The following is a 20,052-nucleotide window of genomic DNA, read 5'->3' as shown; positions in this document are numbered from 1 at the left end:
GATGGATGGATGGATGGATGGATGGATGGATGGATGGATGGATGGATAGATAGATAGATAGATAGATAGATAGATAGATAGATAGATAGATAGATAGATAGACAGACAGACAGACAAACCCTGGAAAAGCCACTGTAAGAAAGAAGGGTTTGTTTTGGTGCACCATTCAAGATACTGAGCTATTGCATCATGACAGAGAAGACAAGAAAGAAGATGAAGCACCTGGTCCCATTGTGTAGCTGTCAAGAAACAGAGAGCACTGTGCTCAGGATTCTTGGTGCTCAGCTCACTCTCTCTCCTTATACAGTCCAGAACTGCTTTCTCAGAAGATGTTCTACCCTCAACTGTGATGAGTCTTCCCCCATTAATCATAATAAGATAACACCCCACAGGCATGCCCAGAGGTCCAAGTCCTAGGTGACTTTAGGTTCTGTTAAGCTGACAGCACTGACCCTTCATACTTAGGACCTTGTATAATCATGGTGGTTAGCTGTGGAGCCAGATAAGGTCCTGATAGTCTGTTTTCTCATAGCCCTTGTGCCTGGTCTTGCAACTGGTCTAGTAGAGAGAACTGAGCAAACATTCAGGAGAGCAAAGTGTGTAGATTTGTAAACAGAAGGGGGAACAGATGTTTTGAACCTCTTCCACAAGCGTTACACAGTACGGAGTACTGAGGAAGTTAGCTCATTGTCTTCATACACACGCTTGTTAATGTCTTCATGAGTACATAAGTTCTGGGAGTTGTTTAGAGTCTGGCAACTAAAGATGAAAAATGCATATGATGAAATACCTGGCAAGTAATGCTTCTAATACAGAGATAGTAAGAGTGATTTTTTTTTAAGAGAAGTTGGTGTTAAGTAGAAACTTACTGAGGAGAGTGTAAAGGGCATCCCACAGATGCATTTGAGCAGGGATGAGTGGTGTGCTCATGTTCACAGAAACAGAGAGAACCCAGGTGATGGCATCCCTGAGATGATGGACTTCATGAGGAGGCTGGCTAAGAAGCACAGATGGGGTGTTCTTGAGGCCCTGAGCAACCAATGCATAGCATAGTGGGGGCAGAGACAGAGACAGGAGAAGAAAGCCATCCTGTCCATTCACACTCCACTCTGCTCTGCAACTTTCCTTCAAGAAGCAAATACAAGCACATAGACACAGGCACACATAAGCTATATCCTGTTCTTCAATTGGTGAGTTGCGTAGAATCTGGCTATTTTTAAGGAAGAGCTAAAACGCAGAACATTTAAGAAGTCTTCCCAGGTTCACACAATGATTAGTGGACATCGAGGGGGGCAGTTCATGCAGATAAAGAAAAGCACAGGACAGAGAAGAACTGGGCTGCAATGTAGGCTTGGGCCACTTTCCATTGCATGCCTAAAAGAAAATGATTTCCTAGTACTTTATATACAAAATAAAAGGACAAAGACTATTGGGGAGAGCAGAGACAGTGGAAGGATTTAAATAATGAATGAATGACAGACTGGGACTATAGCTCATGTCTAGTGGAAGGGGCTCAATTCAATCTTAGTACTAGGAAAACAAGGGACGAGTGGCAGGAGAATATATGAGTGGACTTCTGTCTGTGCACAATTGAAGATTTAATTTAAATAATCAAAACAATCCAAATTTTTTAACTAGCATACTTCTCATGTACAATTTTTAGTCTCTCTGGCAACATTTTGGGTAGGGAATAAATATCTACGGTGGGTTCATCATTTCCTTTTAGCTTTATTTTGTGTGTGTGTGTGTGTGTGTGTGTGTGTGTGTGTATGTGTATGCAGGTGTGTGTGGGTGTGTGTGTATGCAGGTGTGTGGGTGTGGGTGTGTATGCAGGTGTGTGTGTGTATGTATTATACAGGTGTGTGTATGTATGTATTATGCAGGTGTGTGTGTATTATGCAGGTGTGTGTGGGTGTGTGTGTATGCAGGTGTGTGTGTGTATGCAGGTGTGTGTGTGTATGCAGGTGTGTGTGTATGTATGTATTATGCAGGTGTGTGTGGGTGTGTGTGTGTATGTAGGTGTGTGTGTGTGTATGCAGGTGTGTGTGTATGTGTGTATTATGCAGGTGTGTGTGGGTGCATGAAAGTGTGTGTTTATGTGTCTGCATGTTCTAAGAAAACCTTTGTGTCATTGGTCTATTTCCAGGTTTTTTTTTTGTTGTTTTTTTTTTTTTTGCAATCAAGCTCTCTGGTGGGACTTGAACTCAGTAAATAGAACTAGCCTGTGAGCTGCAGGAATTCCGCTGTCTCTGCCTCACCTATACTGAAGTTACATGAGTATGTCTCCATACTCAAATATTTCTAGGTAAGTTCCAGATATTACCCTCAGGTTCCGAGATCACTCATTGTGGTAAGCCCTTCAGTGACTGAGCACCTTTCTTTCTTGTTGGCGTGGCCTTTCTATGTAGATCAAGCTGACCTTGAACTCCTGATTTGTCTTCCACGCGTTAGGATTCCAGACCTTTGCCACCATAGCGAGTCTTGCCAGTTTATTTATATTAGAACGTGCCTCGTTTTCCAGTTTGTGCATGGCTCGAGTCTTTCTTGTTCAACTCTTCTCCAAATCACGTTTTCCATTATTTTTGAGATATTTCCGTTATCCTGGAAAGAAAGACACAGTGACTATGGCATCATACTTCATCGAATTATCACCTCCATAGTGTTTTCAGAGAGAAATAGAAGATGGCCGTCATGATATTGGAGGAGCTCCATGAATTTGTAAAACTTAAGACCACCCGAGAATACAGGTGAACAGTGAAAACTCACTTAAATTTCAGAGAGCAGGACAGATGTTGGGATAGTCTGGCTTAATATTTCTTGCATCTCATCATGTGATGTTATACTTACTTCTTACTTGGATATTGGAATTAGTCTCTCATATCCCATGACTGACAAGCTAAAAATCTACAACTCTCCCATAGACTTAATAATTGGATTCATCTAATCACTAATCAGTGGGGGGGGGGGACTGGTTAAGTCACCAAGAGTATAGAATGGAGCCTTTGAATGTAACTAACGTGAAAGGGAAAGATTAGGGAGCAATTTCAACTGAACAAGATAAATGGAGAGATGCTATTTCCTGTTCCTCTGATGTAAACAAGGAAACTGTCTCACTGGCCTGGCCACAACCTACACGTCCCAAGGCCACAGTCCTTTCCTCCCTTGCACTTCCCTAAGGGAGAATTCTGGATCATAAAAGGAAGAAACCCGGTCTGAATTCTTTCCAGAAATGATTTGAGATCGGCGCTTGTGACATCTTATTATAAGACGAGCTAACATCTATTATTAATTGATGCACTAATTAAAGCCATACTCGCAGTTTCCATTAGCTTATTCCCTAAATTCTCCAGAGTTGGGCTGTCTGGTTTTAATCAAAACCAAATGGTAGCCCAAGCTCCCAGCGTGGAGCAGCGAGGAGGAAGTCATTCAGTGGAGGCACAAACGCAGAAAAGATAAACAGATGAGAGTTCACAAACTGTGTGTCTGGGGAAGGATGCACACCCCGCTAGCCACTTCAGGGATGTGATTGAGGGGCTTGGCCATGCAGGAGGAAGCACCGCAAATGTTTAATGTCAGCCCGGCTCTCTAACATGATCAAGATGGAGTCTGCCTCCTGCCTTCCCAGCCGTGGCTGTCTGTAGCTGGAGGATCCTGACGGTAGGTAAGGCTCCATGTGCTGAAACACAAACCACTGTATTCTGTTATTCTGTGAAGATTTCTGGGGATGGAAGAGGAGAAGAAAACGCTCTACCCTCTACTTACAGATTTTTCTCAAGGCCAAGATGTAAAATTTAAGTAATTTTTAAAGATTCTAAACTTCAGAAGTACGGTATTAAAAAGCTCCCAATACATCTGTCTTAAAGAAAAAAAAAAACGTTTGAAATGAGAATTAACAGAAGGGTTCTGATCCCCATTTAACATAGTGGAAAGGCTGTGGATGGGAGAGCTGCATTTTCTTTCTTCCTTGTTTTCCATGAGCCCTGTGGGATAGGAAGGACTCTAGGACTTTCTGACGCTAGCTAATCATCTCAAGAGCTTTGACAAACTCTCTTTAGCTCTGTGTAAAATCAGAGCTTCAACGCCCAGGCAGCTCTGCTCTGCCCCTCCCCTCAGCTTCGTGCAGACTTTCTCACATGCAAACTTCTCAGAGGCAGGAAATACTTTGCAGGCAATCTGGGCCTGGTGGTGGAGGCCCCTCTCGCAAAACATCAGTCTGCATTTAGAAGACAGAAGTCACCAGGAACGCCTTGACAGGATCCGGCTTGAGCTGAGGCTCGCTCCTGCTGCAGAGGGTGTTTTTGTTAGAATCACACACTGCGTAAGGAGAACTGCTCAGAATAGAGCTGTGACCTCAGCCACGAAATGTGAATTTAGATGCTGGGGACGTTAACGGGACGGACTCCTCTCCTACCCTGGCTGCAACAGCGTCGTACCTTGGCGGCACCCTAACTCCTGGTCCAGGTAAGAGGCTGAGACTGTCATCTAGGAGGCAGAGCGGGAAAATCCTGGCATCTTCAGACAGCTGTGGACTGCTTTCAGCGAGCTCTGGAAGCAGAAGGGGAAAGGGGAAAATGTTTAGTCAGGAGAAAGCTGCGAGTCAAATCCTTTTAGCAAAATATCATTTCTAAAATATGCTCCACACGGTTTGAGTCTCTTTCCCCATATAGAAAGGTTTTATTTTGATTTCTTTCTATTCTTAACTTAGTGACCAACCCAGATACAATATTCTGCGCTGCCGATAAGTAGCATAGCTTGGGGAATGAGTCTTCTCACACCAACGTGTGAAACTTTAGGGAATCCGCCCTCCGTAATGTGACAGTACTTTGTTTTCTTAATAATGCACCTCCAAAGAAGATTCCGCATCTTCTTGATCACCGTGAAGATCAAATTCTTTAATTATTGCTCCCAATTAGTTTCAATTGCTTGTCCAATTACTAACGTACACCTTAGATTGTTTTTTAAGAGAAGGAAAGGCATGCAAGTTTACACGTTATTTACGTCTTTGCATATTTAACTTCAGTTTTGGAATTTAAATGTCAAAATTGGGTTTTGTTTACATCAAACTTGAATTCACTGCTCGGATCTTCTGTTGTATGAGTACTCTCTGTGTAACTAAAGCCATCTGAATGGCGATGTGCTCGAGTCAGTCATGTGGATGTGTTACTGACCATACATTCATCCTTCATGTCATCCTGAAATCATTATCTCCGCACGTCAATCTTCTAAACTGTCTTAATGGTTCAATGTGGGAACTACGAGTAAATAAATAAATGTAACAAGGATTGGAATAACTTAGAGTTATAATAATAAATATGAGGCTATATTTCTGAATATTTGGAAGGAAATTATTTTTAAAGCTTGTAAGAAACATCAGCATGTGAAGATAACAAACATCCATGCCTATTTCCGAATCTCTGAAACAAACACAAAATGTGCCAAGTGAAAGATGGGTCACAGTTTTGACAGTTGGATCATAAGAAATCAATAATAGTTCTAATCATAAACTTGGACAAAGTACAAGATGACCATTTGTGGTGTTAGCTCTAATTTTTCATTTCTAGGCTAGGATGATCTCTGTTTATGCTTTGATGTTGTCACTAACAGTTTAAGCTTTATTAAGGCTTTTAAAATATGAGAAAAACAACATTTTAAAAAGTGGAAAGTGAAATTCTGTGGCTTTAGGAATATAGATCCGTGGTAGAACAGTGGTTCACCCCGGGTTCAATTCCTGGCACCAACAAGAAGAAATGAATTATGGAGTATCTAAATTATGTAATAAGATAACAGAGTAGAATGACAGGGAAAGAAAGGGCATCAAATCACTGTCTCTGATGTTGTCAGAAATTGCCAACAAGAAAGCTGAAGAATAATATTCAGAAATGTCCTGTGCAAAGTTCCACTGCAGGCTAGTAGATGCCAGGGAGGGGAATTGCAATCTCCTGCCTCATGTATTATGGTCTTTACACCACATCCTTTGCTCTCAAATAGTAACTGTGCACAGTAAAACATGATCTTGTCCATTAAATCAGAGGCCCCTTTTCAGGAAGGAAATTGAGATTCTTTAAATAAAAGAACAAATTTGTTAATTAATACCACTTTTTCAATGGCTAAGATTTCTTAAAAGGGTTCATTATGCTTTCATCTCAGACTTTAAAGTAGTCACTTGCTTTATGACTACTTTGTTAAACCTTAGTCTTAGGCTAAACAAGTCAATCATATGCTCTGATGATGCTCATTTGAGACCAGTGTTTCAAGAAAATGTCCTAATGAGGAACTTGCTCATTTTATATTTTTACATTCAAAGAGCGTAATAAAAAGTTTATCCCCACCACTGACTATCAGAAGTAATTTTACAGCCCTTCCTCCTTTATAATTGTCTCAGAACTCTCATGAATCTTTCTACCATCTCAGTTAAATATTGCCATGGCCTGTTTCCAATTCTGAGTGCCAATAGTCTATATGTCCATCAGAAAATGTAAATGTGTATCCTACAGTTTGTTTTCAACCTTTGTTCCTTACATGTACTCCGAGGCTTCAACCAAATCCTTTAGTACAGTATCCTCAGCCTTCCTAATGCTGCAACCCTTTATTACACTTCTTAATGCTGTGGTAACCACCAACCATGAAGCTATTTTTGTTGCCACTTCACAACTGGCCTTTTGCTACTATTAGACATTGGAATGTAAATATCTAATATGTGACCCAGAGGGGTGGTGACACACATGATGAGAACCACTGCTCTAGTCATATACTATACAGCCCTTTGACACTGTATGAGGGCTGGGCAATGCAGCACCAAGTGAGAGTGTTCGCTGGTTCCTCTGCATCACGCATCATCTTTCCTGACAACGTATATGTGCTGCCGCAGTGTGCTTTCTCAGAAAAGCTTTGCCCTAAAATGTTCTGTTTCTAATGTGTGTCCTTTCCTTCGTGGTTCTGAACCTTCTTAATGCTGCGATCCTTTAATACAGTTCCTCAATTTGTGCCGACCCTCCTACCGTCAAACTATTTCGTTGCTACTTCATAGCTGTACTTCCGTGACTGTCATAATCATAATGCAAATATGTTAAATATTCATGTTCAATAAAAAGATGTGGTATACCGGATATCTGATATGCAATCCTTGTGAAAAGGTGGTTCGAAGCCCCAAAAGTATTGTGACCCACAGGCAGAGAACCACTGCCTTAGAATATGTGTCATGGGGTTGTTTTGCTTTTGGGGGCTGGGGTTTTCCTGATATTAACACCTACAATGCTACAAAACTCTCTGCCATGGCCATCCCAGTGCATGATAATAACCTGGGAACATTACTGCAGCATCACCAGAGTCTAACAAACAGAGAACATTGCTTCTCTCTGTGTTCTGAAGGACACTCTTATTTATAGGAAAAAGTCTTCCTTAGCCTTTGCAAACCTTTCCATACCATGCACCTTCCTGCCAGGTCCTCGGCTACACTTAACTTACTTCCTGATAAGTGGATTCATGAAGTGAAAATTGGTCTGAAATGGGTCATTAATAAGATGTCTTCTGCTTTTTATTGATTTCTTCTGGGAAAGTGAAAAAAATGTGTTGAGAAAACTCTTTACAATTATTTTAATATAGGAAGTTTTGGGTAATAAATAGCCCGTGGTTGACTCATAGGATTTTGTTTTTAGCATAAAGATCACCATTTCTGACTGTGGACAACTCTAATTCTTTTGGCTTGCAGGCATCTTTACCCATCAGAACTTGCCTTCTGTAGCTCAAGAGAGTGCCGCCTCCACGGCCCATCTGCTCACAATACCATATAATTTCAGTTCACACTAAAGTTGTTCGGGTTCCATATTTTCATCATTCCCCACCAAGTCTAGCTGGATTGTAGAGTTAAGTTTATGATTATGAGTAAAAGCTAAACAAGAATAAAACAGAATATCAACAGCTATACGTGGGATTAGTTCCTACAAGCAAAATTTTTACACTAAACAAGCCGACGGAGAAATATCCCTCTTGGTCAGTTTTGAGGTGTTACAGAATTTACTATTATACATCTTCTCTGGTATTAAACAGCCTATCAGTCTAGGAGTTTTGAGAGGTACAGGAACTTAGTTTTCAAAGAATTTTACAAAATGTAGAAAAACTATAGACACTGAAATCTGGCTTGAAGGAAATTGGGCTCATGCAATAGATTATAAGGTACTTATAGACATGAACTGGAAAGAGAATTGGTAGGGAAGCAAATGCAAGGGCATAATTTTAACTATAAAACAATACAAAAATTATTACAAGTACTTTCCCATTAGATGAGAATGAGCAATTAGAAAGGACATAGAATATTACAAACTATTCTATAGTATCTCAAAGTGTTTTAGCAACGCAATCCAGGTAAATCAAGGAGAAACAGGAATTATTAATGAAAGTGGCAACAAGGAGGAAGATGAGAGAGCAAGTTGAAAAAGTGTGATTCATTCTCAGCAACTAAAAGTACCTCTAGCACATTAAGAACTGCCGATACCTGTTTATCCGTAAATTGGGGAGTGAATTGGGAACAAGGGAGAAAGAAGGAAAAAACAGGGTTGCGGCATGTTAATGTGTGAGGGTTGGACTTGTACTCTATTCCCTGGGCAACCTGAAACAACAGGGTAATACTTGTTAAAAGGGAAGAAAAAAAAATAAGTGGTTGGCAGAAGCCATCAGAAGCTGAGGCCAGAGGTTAACAACACTCTTATGAAATGACATTACAATTCATTAAGAAGAAGAAGCACAAGCTTCCAGAAAGAGTTTGAAATGAAAGCGTCTATGAGGCCAGCATGAGGGGAGCTAGTGGCTTCTCCAGTCTACACAGGGCAGGATACTGGCAGAATCAGAAAGGATTCAGAACACTGACTCTGAACCCAGCTCTGCTACTCAATGCTCCTTGATTTGAATCACCAAGATTCACATGTTGATCTAAAACATCCATACTGAGGAAACGTGAGCTGGCCATGAGTAATTCCACTTCATAGTCAGCCATGGCTCTGCAGCAGCAGGAATCCTCCTCCCCCACCCTGTAAGCATCATTCTGCATCTAGTGAGTGCCTGAAGTGTGCCTTTGATTGAGTGCTCTGTTTATTCTTTTTAAATCATGTTATATTAATTTGTTGTTTCTCATTAATAAGATTCAAATGTTTTAGGAAACAACTGAAATCTCCAGGGGGAAAATATGCTTTAACAGATGCCTTGTCTAGACATACATGTACAGAGAGAGAGAGAGAGAGAGAGAGAGAGAGAGAGAGAGAGAGAGAGAGAGATCTACCTACCGAAATGCTATTTAACATTTAGCTAGATGCTTAGATCGCTCAGTGTTTCTCTTTATAAAAGTGAGTAATGACAAATTTTGATAGGGTGTTTGTATTATTACAAAAATAACACAAGAAGTGGAGTACCTGGTCCATTTTATGTGTCTGACAGATGAAACCTTTTTTATAATTACTATAATCCTTATCACCAAAAGTTCCTAATGACTGTACTATTTCATCAATATGTAGAAAACCATCCATTGGCAAAAAAAATTGGCTCAAATGTGTATTCATAGACAGATAACCAAAATGAAATTATACATATTACACATAATAGACAAAAGTGCTGGCACCTGACAAGATACTGAGCTGACAGGAGGGGATTAACCACCATGAATTTCTTCTTGTGTTCAGTGAAGGGTGTGCCTAATGAACGGCTGAAGGTTGGGTTTCCTGCTGTCACCTGGCTATCTAAGCACCTGTGTCAATGGTGTTGTGTGCACAGTGTCTCTTACTTACATGGAGTGCTGGCTATTTCTACTGCAAGAGAGTTCCTAGAAATGATAACCAAGCTAAAAATAAAAGTGGCCACTTGAAGCAAAGCCACATAGCACTATGATGATGATAAAGCATTATAGCCCATGTCCCTTGTTGGACAGAAATATCTTTTTTTTTATAAAGAGGCAAAGCCACGTGTCACTCCTGTATACAAGTCAAGGGTGGGGAGGGGCAAATTTCATCACAAAGATTAACTCTGAATTCTTCCCTGTTACAAAGATTGAAAAAAAATTCAGAGAAAAGACACCTATAAGAGACATTGTAAAACAGCCATCTTCAACCTTCCTAACACTGCGACACTTCAATACAGTCCATCATGCTGTGGTGACCCCCCCAACCATAAAATTATCTCATTGCTATTTCATAGCTGTAATTGTGTTACTGTTATGAATCATAATGTAAAATATCTGATATGCAGAATATCTGATATGCAACCCCTTAACCCACAGGTTGAAAACCACTATTCTAGAAAAGAGGACCTGTGTAAAGTTACCATCCATTAATAAGTTCATTTTCAAAACTCAACTAAGGCACAGTGTGCTTCTAAATATTTACATAGGAATAAAACCACATGGGAACGCTGCCAAAATGCAGGTGTCCAGGAAGTACTGCTTCCATGAGGCATACTGTCCCTCGTGGCTATTAATTCTGAGATCTCTTGGAAACTACGTGCTCCCAGAACTGTCTTCATGATAGCATGGAAAATAACACGAAATGTTCCGAGATTTCCTCAAATTACGTGTGCGATGCTTACAAAAAAAATGTTAGGAGAGTCCGCAAAACTGGCCACCCTGAGCTCTAAAGTGGGTTTGAGGCAAAGGTTGCCAGGTCTCGACTCCTCCCTGCAAGGAAATTAGACCCTGCCTTGGAGCCTGAAGGTAAACACAGGGCATTTCAAAAATAATAGCTTGCCATTTCGCAAAACCCTGTTCTTTTCCGATGTGTGGACTTCTAGTCGATTGAAAGGGTTAATTTTGAAATTTCCCTAGTTCCTGGAGTAAGTCTATTTTGAGAGCAAAGGATGCAAATGGGCTTCCCAAAACTAGGAGAAGCACCAAGGCATGCATTAAATAAGTTGCCATTGCAGGGCTGCTTCATTTTCCTTCCGAAACCCCAAATTAACAGCTATGATGATGCATCTCTTGGAAACGGTGATGGGCGATTTAATCTCCTATCGTAGGTGGCTTATTTTATAACTTAGTAAAGCTATGTTTTGGAAGAACTCCAGACGTGGGGACATGAAAGCCATTTCATATATAGTATTTTTAGCTTTATGGAGAAATTTATCAATAAAGAGTCTTAGCAAATGTTTGTTTCTCAGTAATGGTGAGTGAGGCATGATGAACACCCTCTGTGGTAAGGTATGGGACAGTAGTTGCCTGCAGTTCTTTGTCATGGGTGTGACCCCATGACATTTTTCCCCTTCACGGTTTCATATCGAGTGATCTTACTGTTGTTCCAATCTTGTTTCTGCCACCATTTATAGGAGAGCTCATTTCACAGCAGACTTCCTGGTGTTCTGAGTCCTCCGATCTTTCCAGTCCCTCTTCAGTATTGTTCCCTGAGCCACAGATGCAGGAGCTATGGTGTACATCTGTGTGTGGGCCTAGGTGCCACATGATCTGTTGCTCTTACTCCGTGTCCCATTGAGAAATTCTGTGATCATATGACAGTGGGAATGGAGAGTTAAACTCTCCAGGGCATGAATCTCCTTATAGCTTGTCCAATGCTGATTGACCGGGCTTAAGATTATGTGTGCGCAAACAAGAAATATAGACTCAGCAGGCCATATTTATATATTTGTGTATGCATACATATGTAATAAATATAATCAAATGAATGAGGCTTTCAACTTGAGAATCAGTGAGACATGGGAAAGAGTTGAGAGAGGAGTTAGAAGGAAGAGAAAGGAGGGGAAATCGATGTAATTCTATTCCGATTAAAGAAATTTTAAAATATGAATTATGTGAAAATGCATAGGAAATGGTTCTGTGAGAGATCAGGCTGTAAACTGCTGCTAAAGTCAGGACATCCTCACGTGTTTTTCACTCTGTATTGAAATGTCATCTCTTCTACAACCCAGCTCTGCCTTTCCCTAACTTCGGATTCAGTAATGTGTCTGTCTAGAAAGAAAACACTAATTCCTTTACTGGAAGCTCGCTACCTTGTGAGACTCCTAGAAATTCTGCTTTGAAAAGTTGTTACTTTTGTTGTTTGTGCACTCACACGAAGGTTTAAAAAAATCATGTCTGCTATTAGTTTCTCTGAACGTAAGCGATTTGCCTAAATTCTTTCAGTTTGGTCCTGAAAGGCATTTCGCTTTGTGTTCTCAGCGGGGAGATGTGACAAAAATCACAGTCTGGATAATTCCTGCTTTGATACTTTTTTTGAGAAAATAAATCTCCGTTCTCCACTCTAGTTCTCTGTGATGAAGACTTAACTTTAATATTAATGAGTGTGCACCTGGAGGCCTGATTTAATGTGCAATTTTGTCTGGGTCTAAACAGTTGACTACTTGTGTTTCTAATTTGCAGACTGTTGACAAAAGTGACTACCGTGTCACCTCCACCCTCCGTGCTGCAGTTGTGTCTGCCTTAATCATGCACAGGTGTGCAGACTGTCATAGCTGTTACAGATTCATATGTACAACTTCGCTGTTGTGTCTGGAAAACACTGCTTCCTTTTAGTTTTCTACCACTTCCGGTTCTTGCAGTCATTCAACCTCTCCTTCTCTGATGACCTTTGAGACTTGTCAGGAAAGAATATGATATAGGTGTCCCCTTTGGGGCCGAACACTCCCTGGTCTTCAGTCTTTTATTCTATGAAGCAAGACCAATTGGTGTTTGCTGTCTTAATGACAATCTAGTGTTTTAAAAAAAAATACTTCTCTGATTAGTGCTGAGAGTCTTTTAGAATAGTGATAAGTCATCAGTTGAATCCTATGTCCATTTTGCAGAATAATAGAATTAGGTTCTCCCCTAGGCCCATGATCTACTGAGGCACAGGTTCTTGGCCCCAGGAGCACAGCAAGGTGTGGGTTTCATCTTGCAGAGTAGAATTGATATCCAATCAGAAAGTGGTTGGTTGCTCCCATGACATTCAAGCCACTGTTGCATGTCTTGCCAGGACAGTCGGGTAAGACTGCTGATGCGTTTTCTTTTGTAGTCAAACATATAACTCCTTTTAGCACTATCAAAGCTAGACAAAAGGAAGGAAGACTCCATGTCGAAAACAGCTTGACTTCTTCATGTCCTATGATGCCAGTTATATGGTGGTTTTTCCATAGAACTAACTAGTTAATGTAGTCTTACCTTCAAAATCTGGAGGGTAACCAAAAGCAATAGCAATAATTGTAATATCTGGAGATCTATGAGGTCCCACCAGCCAACAAATCCAAAAAAAAGATAACATTCCTACCACTGAGCTTTTTATTTGTTATCCTGTGTTATCTAGTAAGGATATTTTCCATCCCCTCTCCCATCATAGGTAATACCACTTATACTCTTTTTATGTTTGTACATGTATACATTTTAGAAAGCTTCTGCAATCACAGATCTTTTTCTATATCAAGTAAGTAAAATCATATTCTAAGTTTATATTGTTTATCTCTTCTGATATTTGCATCCACATTTCTAAACAGTAATAAAAATTTTAACATAATGCATTTTTCCATTTTAGAAAGTATCTCTTAGTATTTACTACAGAAAATAAAGACTTCCCTCAATTTCCTCAAAATTTCTAACATCATCCCTCACAAAACTCCATGTTTTAAAAATTTATTTAGTTTTTGAGTCAGTACTGATTTTTTGAGCTATTCCCGCTATGTAAGCATTATATAGATTATATTTCCTTTTTGATAAAACTGTTTCTCCTAGAGTAGATAACTGATTCCTCCAATGTTCTCTGTAATCCTTGCTATCAATTATTTCCCACCCAAATTGTGTCTCATCGTTGTACAGCACGTCTCAGTGTACACATTTGCATTTTCTTTTGAAGATGTTTCTCTTAGACACATCTTGTACAAAAACACACTAGGTGAATTTCCATCATAAAAATTCTGTTATGCAGACATTTACACTGAATTCTTGGCTTTCTTGTTGCCTTGTCTGTCTGTCTCTCTAGTGACTTCTAAAAATATATTTTAAAGCAGAAACAAATTCCTACCCAAAATTTTAAAGGAATCTTTGTTTGCCATCTTATTTCCAGTGTTGATTCTGAGAGATCTAGCACCATCTTCATTCAGAATTCCTCAAATATAATCTACTTCTCTAAAAGCATTAAGGACATTTTCTTTATGTAGCCTATGTTCTAAAATCTTGCAGTGATGCTTCTCAATATATTCAATTTTTATTCCTTTGTTCTTCTGTACAATCCATGATTCTCTTTGCTCTAAAAACATCATCATTACTCCTGGGAGGTTGTCTGATTAAGTTAGGACCTAAAGAGAAGGGGGTGTTGTTCAGTAGTTAAAAAGTAGATATAGATCTCTCTCTGAGTTTCCTACTTTGATTCTCAGCATCCACATCAGGTGGCTCAGAATTACCTTTAGCTCTGGTGGGATCTAACTCTTATGACTTCTGTGGGCACTGGTGGTCAAATGCACGTGTGTGTGCGCGTGCGCACACACACACACACACTTAAAAATTTTAAAAAGAGAAATCTTAAAAATAGCATACAGAATAATGGACTTTATTCTGAACCATTCACATATACGTATGATATACTTTGCTCATATTTTTCTTTGAAGAAAAGATCCCTTCTAAATTTAATGAAGTGCTCCTGAGAAATTGTCACTTTTCTGTGATTTTTGAGATTAAAATAATTTTCAATGAATTTTAAAGTTCAAATAATTTTCTAGCACTTGTCACTGCATCTATTGTCTTTAGGGTATCCTAGAATAGTAAGTCTCTAGGAGCAGAAGAAAGATTTCTTTCATCAAGTAGGAAATTCTACCAAGCTTACCTTAGCTGTTGTAGAGGCAGAAAATAAACCAAGGAAGATTTTGTTCTGTGTAGGATTTATCTAGCGCATCACTTCCTTTAAAGAAGAGATGGGAGGAAAGAGCAGCAAGGGAATGATGCTCCCGACAGATATGAAGGTTTCATAATAGTCATCTCCATCAATGATGCGACTATCCTTGTTTATATGAGTATATTCTATAAGATTATAAGGTTCCACCGGAAAGAAAGAATATAATATTTGCATGTCTATGCTCTATAGTCATCACAATGTCTGCCATTTTTTAAATGTTAAATGAAGATTTAACCATTTGCTCTTAGTGGATTACTCTTATCCGTGGAGAGAGCACAGCTCTCCACTGGATACTACTACACATGTTGTAGCCTCAGGGGCTTCACTTTTGTCTTCTTCCTCTTCCTCCACCTCCTCCTCCTCATCCTCTTCCTCATCATCATCCTTTTCTTTCTCCTTCCTCTTTCGTTATGTGGAAATGACAATAATCAATGAAGTCTCTTCTAATTAGAAGAGTAAATTATGAACTCTGTGTGTGTGTGTTTCAAAATTAAATGTAAACTATGGTGTGATCATTTAACATGGCAAATGGGTCAGGGATTCACAAACTCGAATGTATCCACTTCTCATTTTTAGATATTATAATGTTAAATAGTGTTTAACTGTAACATATACGAGATGTTCATGTTAAGGAGTTGTACAAAATTACCCAAACAGTAAGTTTGAAATTACTTCCTGTCTACACATGGTATGCAATAGTCCCACAAAAAAAAAGTGACTTTGAACATCTCACTAGGATTTTCTAGGATATATGCATGACAGAAGTGTGTAGATCCTCTCGTAACACGGACACAGCAGTGCTTAAACACAAGCATTTCAGAAGTAAAAATCCCCATGGAAATTCACTTCATAAAATCAACACCCTAGAATGACCTACACTTTTCCAAACCCTCCTTCCAAATCCTCAGCAGTTGAGCTCATTTTAAATAAAACTGCATGAAAAGGATTAGGAAAGAAATATAACAGAAATATATAAAATAGTGGTCCCGAGGTTAAAAGATAATTTTAAATGATGCAACTTGATATAGACTCCCTTAGGGAAAGTTGGGCTTTTTAGAAAGAACACATCTTATAGCATGGATTTGAGTCAGTTCAGATAATTTAGAAAACTAGGTTGCTATGCTCAGATACAGTGCCAATAACTCAATGCTTCCTTCTATTTATTAATGATTTCTCTTGGTTCAAGTGGAAGTTTTAGCTATGAAATTAAAAAAATCTGGATTTGAGTAAGAAGTGTGCATAGGAAATACGATAGAAATGAAATGGTTTGAAGCCTATCAGACCATAGACTGGGGGATAGGGTTGAGAACATAATGGTGATGTTCATAATATAAGTAGGAAATATTTTGTCCTTAAAAATGGACAGCACAGGGTCATAAAAATGATTTTAAAATATCCTGAAAGCCTAGATTAGACATAAGGCTAGAGTTAGCCCTAAATTGACCCTAACTAATTTATAATCTCTTTGAGCTGTTAGAATTTGTTGATCTACCAACCCTCAATATGACAGAAGGGCTTTCATACTTGCCTTTGCTGAATAAAATAAGATAAAACTACCATAAGCTCTTAGAAGAAAAACAATACTGTGTATTGACTTTTCAGATTCAGCTCAAAGTTTCTGAGGCACTCAAAGAACTGCATTTTTCCTCAGTAAAAGAAATGAAACCAGAATTCAGGCTCAACCGAAACATAAATGGGGCTGAGGAATGACACAGTAACACCACTTGGCATTCCTTAAGTTACCCTGTTCCTTCTGCACTGGATAAAAATAAAGAAAAGAAAGCATCGGAAACAGAACCACCCTATTACAACCCAAACTTGCCCATGAAAGCAGAAACCTTCTGGCCTGCCTCTGAGCGTTTTTTCCACTTTCCGTAGCCTGCCACACTATAATGACCTATGCATGGAATTTGGAGGCTTTATATTTTTCTTCTCGGTGCAAGGTGAATGCCAACATGGAAAATGTGAATGATGGCCATTTTCAAAGATGGCCACAGACCTCGGAAGGAACCAAAAACCATCCAGAAGGATATTGGGTCCCTCCCAGGGTACCAAAATGCTAGCACATCTTAATTCCACCCGTCTTTATGGGGTGTGACTATTTACCTTTCTAGCGTGTGCTTCGTTAGAATAACTTGAATTTTTGGTGGGGAGTCAGAGTCCTTTTCAAAAGATGGGATTGAAGCCAACTCAGCAGTTAATCTGGTTTATGACTAAGGGCAACATTATATGCTGGCAGCTCCTTTGCAGAGCAGAAACTAAAAACTGCTCTTTCAATGGGATTTTTCATTCACAGTCTAGTAATTTGTTTTCACTGTAGACTGACAGTTAAGTTATCACCTTTACAAGATTGACTTTAACATGGATACAACTTGTTTCCTTTAACTAGTTTAAATAATTCAAGGCAGAGGATGCAGACCTGGGAAGTGCTTACGTTCTGATCTTATCTTACATGGGATTTTGTTGTTTGCTTAAATCTGTATGGTTCAAATCGAAAATGTACTAACATCTTTACAAAGAAAGAGGATGGGACTTGAGTATCTGAAGACTGGACCTCATTGTCTAATAATGCTTCTGGTTCACTTGAGTTGCTTCATGGGGAGGTTAGAGTTCATTCATAGGAAAAACATAGGAAGATGATGATGAATAGTAAAATATCACAATTCTGTGGAGACAATGAACTCCATTGGTTATGTGAGCCTGGCCCTTGGAACCATGACCTGATTTAAAATTTTGGCTCATGCCCTAGGTCTATTGCTTTGAACACTCATATACCTTTTATGCTTCAACAATACTTCCATGATATGAATAATGGCAGAAAATGAATGTATGGATAGATGTATGTATCTTAAAACCTTTTAATGGACTATAATAGAATGTATCATGCTTTCTTATTCATAAACTGTGAGCTGATTTGAACTAAACTGTATTCTTCTGCTTCTCTGTTACACTCTGAGGAGAGACATCTTGGTTACTGGGACTAGTATGAGTTATTTTACACACTAATGAATTGCACATGCTGTCGCTGTTGCTCAAGATTGTAGGACCAGTTCCCCGGTGGCCCTTGTTTCAGTTCAAATCAGCTCCCTTAATGGCTTTTATTCACAAAAGGAAATCAGGAAAGCATGCAAAGCCAGAGCAACAAGTTAGCTTTTCCAGTGAATTTTATTATGTATTGCAATTCAAGTATTTTCTTAATGAAGCTTAAAATGTTTTTAGTACTTATATCTTCATTCACTAATAAACCAGCCCAACTGCTTTTTCACGTGCTGATAGAGTTTCACTAAAAATACTAAATTTATTTTTTTTTCACTCTTATTAGACTACTTCTGAGAAACAAAACCATTAAGGCTAATAAACAAAGGCTTTGCATTATTTCCTACCTCTGCTAAGTAACACAGATTTACATTCTTTGCCAAGAAACATTATTACCTTGGAAATGTATCTATAACAGCATATTTTCAAAATTTTTAACAGGTGACAAAATGGCAGAACACACTCTTTTCTTTGATCCATGAATTCAAAATCTTCTATCAAGTTCCATCCCCGGTGAACGTCATATGGAATGCATCTCCTTGTCTGTCGTTAAGCTATGGTGACATGTCTGTAGCTATCAGAAAAAGGAGTTGGGAAGAGCATGTGACCCAAAAGACTGGACAGCCTTTTAATTCTGATGAGTATGACATAGCATGTCATCACGGACTGGCATCCGACAGCTTGCAGGCAAGTATGGAAAAAGATGCAGTCTTAAATGTGGACCATAAAGAGAAGTGTGCCTCTCTACCAGACTGCTGCTGTGGGCCTGAGCCACGAGACTTCCCTGGGAGGCCAATGGGTCACATTTCACAGGAGGTGGATGAAAGTGGCAGCCAGGAAGGGGACGAGCAGTTTCTGTCTCTGGAGGCCAGCACAGAGACGTTAGTGCACATTTCTGATGAAGATACTGACTCTGATCTCCACCTTACCGGCGATGCACAGATTTCAACTCCCCAAAGACATGAACGAGACAGCCAATGTAGTGTTGAAGGAGCAGGCTCCTTCCTCAAGACACTGTCCACTATGCAAAGTAACCAAGACTCATATAACTCCTGGAGGAAGGCTGGTGAAGCCAATGTATCTCCAGCAGAAGAAAGCGGGAAAAGGCAAGGTGCTGATGCTGTAACTAAAAGCCTGGAGCTTTGTAAGGATATAAATTCAAAGGAAACAAAAGATGTGCCCAAAGAAAATGCATGTGATTCTTTGAATGTGGAAGATACCACACCTGAGACCCAACTGCTTAATTCTGCGGTAATCGCGCAACAACGAAGGAAACCTGACTTCCCTAAAGAGGAACAGGAAAAAAATCACCAGCGCTTAGCAGAAGATGAGTTCCTGGCTGCTCCTTATGCCGACAGGGGGCCGCCATTATTAAAAGCAGATTGTGGAAGCTGCCTTTTGCAGCCTCCTTCCTGTGCGGGTGGAATGTCAGCAGAAAGTGACCTGGACAAGGGCGGGTTCTCAGAACATCAAAACAACAGCCCTCACAAGGTCAACGCAGATGATGGCCTGCAGTGTTTACACTTAAGGGGCCCAGTGACCACCCAGGAGACCCTAGACAATCAAGTCAGACTGCGCAAGAGAAAGGTAAGCCTCACACGCAGATCAGCTGGCTTTTGAAACGTTGTAAATAATCATTCTCATCACTTACGAAGTAGCTTGGGCTACAGAGAATGCGCAGATGTTTTGTTTGGACCTGTTAAGCAGCTCATACGGCTTAAGGACAATTCACTTGGTAAGATGAGCAAGATGTGTGAGAGTTGGCATATAATAATCTTACTGCTTCACTAATAGCATTGTGATGCTTTGTGGCTCTTTAAAATTGTGTCCAGAAAGGACTTAGCATGGTTTGCTGTCCTTGGAATTTTGTCACCACAGTCCTTTACTTTGTAGTTGATGGCCTGAAAAGTGGCATTTATGTTTTAGAAGAGAAAGTGCAGTGTGTTTACTTTTGCCTCATTTGCTTGGACTTGTTTCCTTTTCCTTTTCAAAGCACATTTTGTCGTTTTCACTCACATACTTAAAACAAAAACAAACTAACAAGCAAACAAAAACAACTTGGAACTGGTGAAATGGCTCAGAGGTTAAGGGCATACCCTGCTCTTCCAGAGGACCATCATGGCAGGCACCCATGATGCGTGGCTCGCAACTGTCTGTAATTCCAGCTCCAAGA

General features: G+C 39.7%; 1 protein-coding gene across 1 annotated transcript in view; it reads left to right on the top strand.

The window, feature by feature from the left end:
- Window positions 1-20,052, top strand: part of LOC113457813 (rho GTPase-activating protein 7-like) — a 190,508-nt gene that overhangs the window by 73,355 nt on the left and 97,101 nt on the right. Inside the window, exon 3 of the mRNA XM_026786862.1 lies at window positions 18,321-19,466. Coding sequence (XP_026642663.1) covers window positions 18,444-19,466 — 1,023 coding nt within the window. The 5' untranslated portion in view covers window positions 18,321-18,443. The remainder of the gene's footprint in view (window positions 1-18,320; window positions 19,467-20,052) is intronic.

The sequence above is a fragment of the Microtus ochrogaster genome, linkage group LG7_11 (assembly GCF_000317375.1).
Source record: "Microtus ochrogaster isolate Prairie Vole_2 linkage group LG7_11, MicOch1.0, whole genome shotgun sequence".
NCBI lineage: Eukaryota > Metazoa > Chordata > Mammalia > Rodentia > Cricetidae > Microtus > Microtus ochrogaster.
This window is presented reverse-complemented; position numbering and strand designations above follow the sequence as displayed.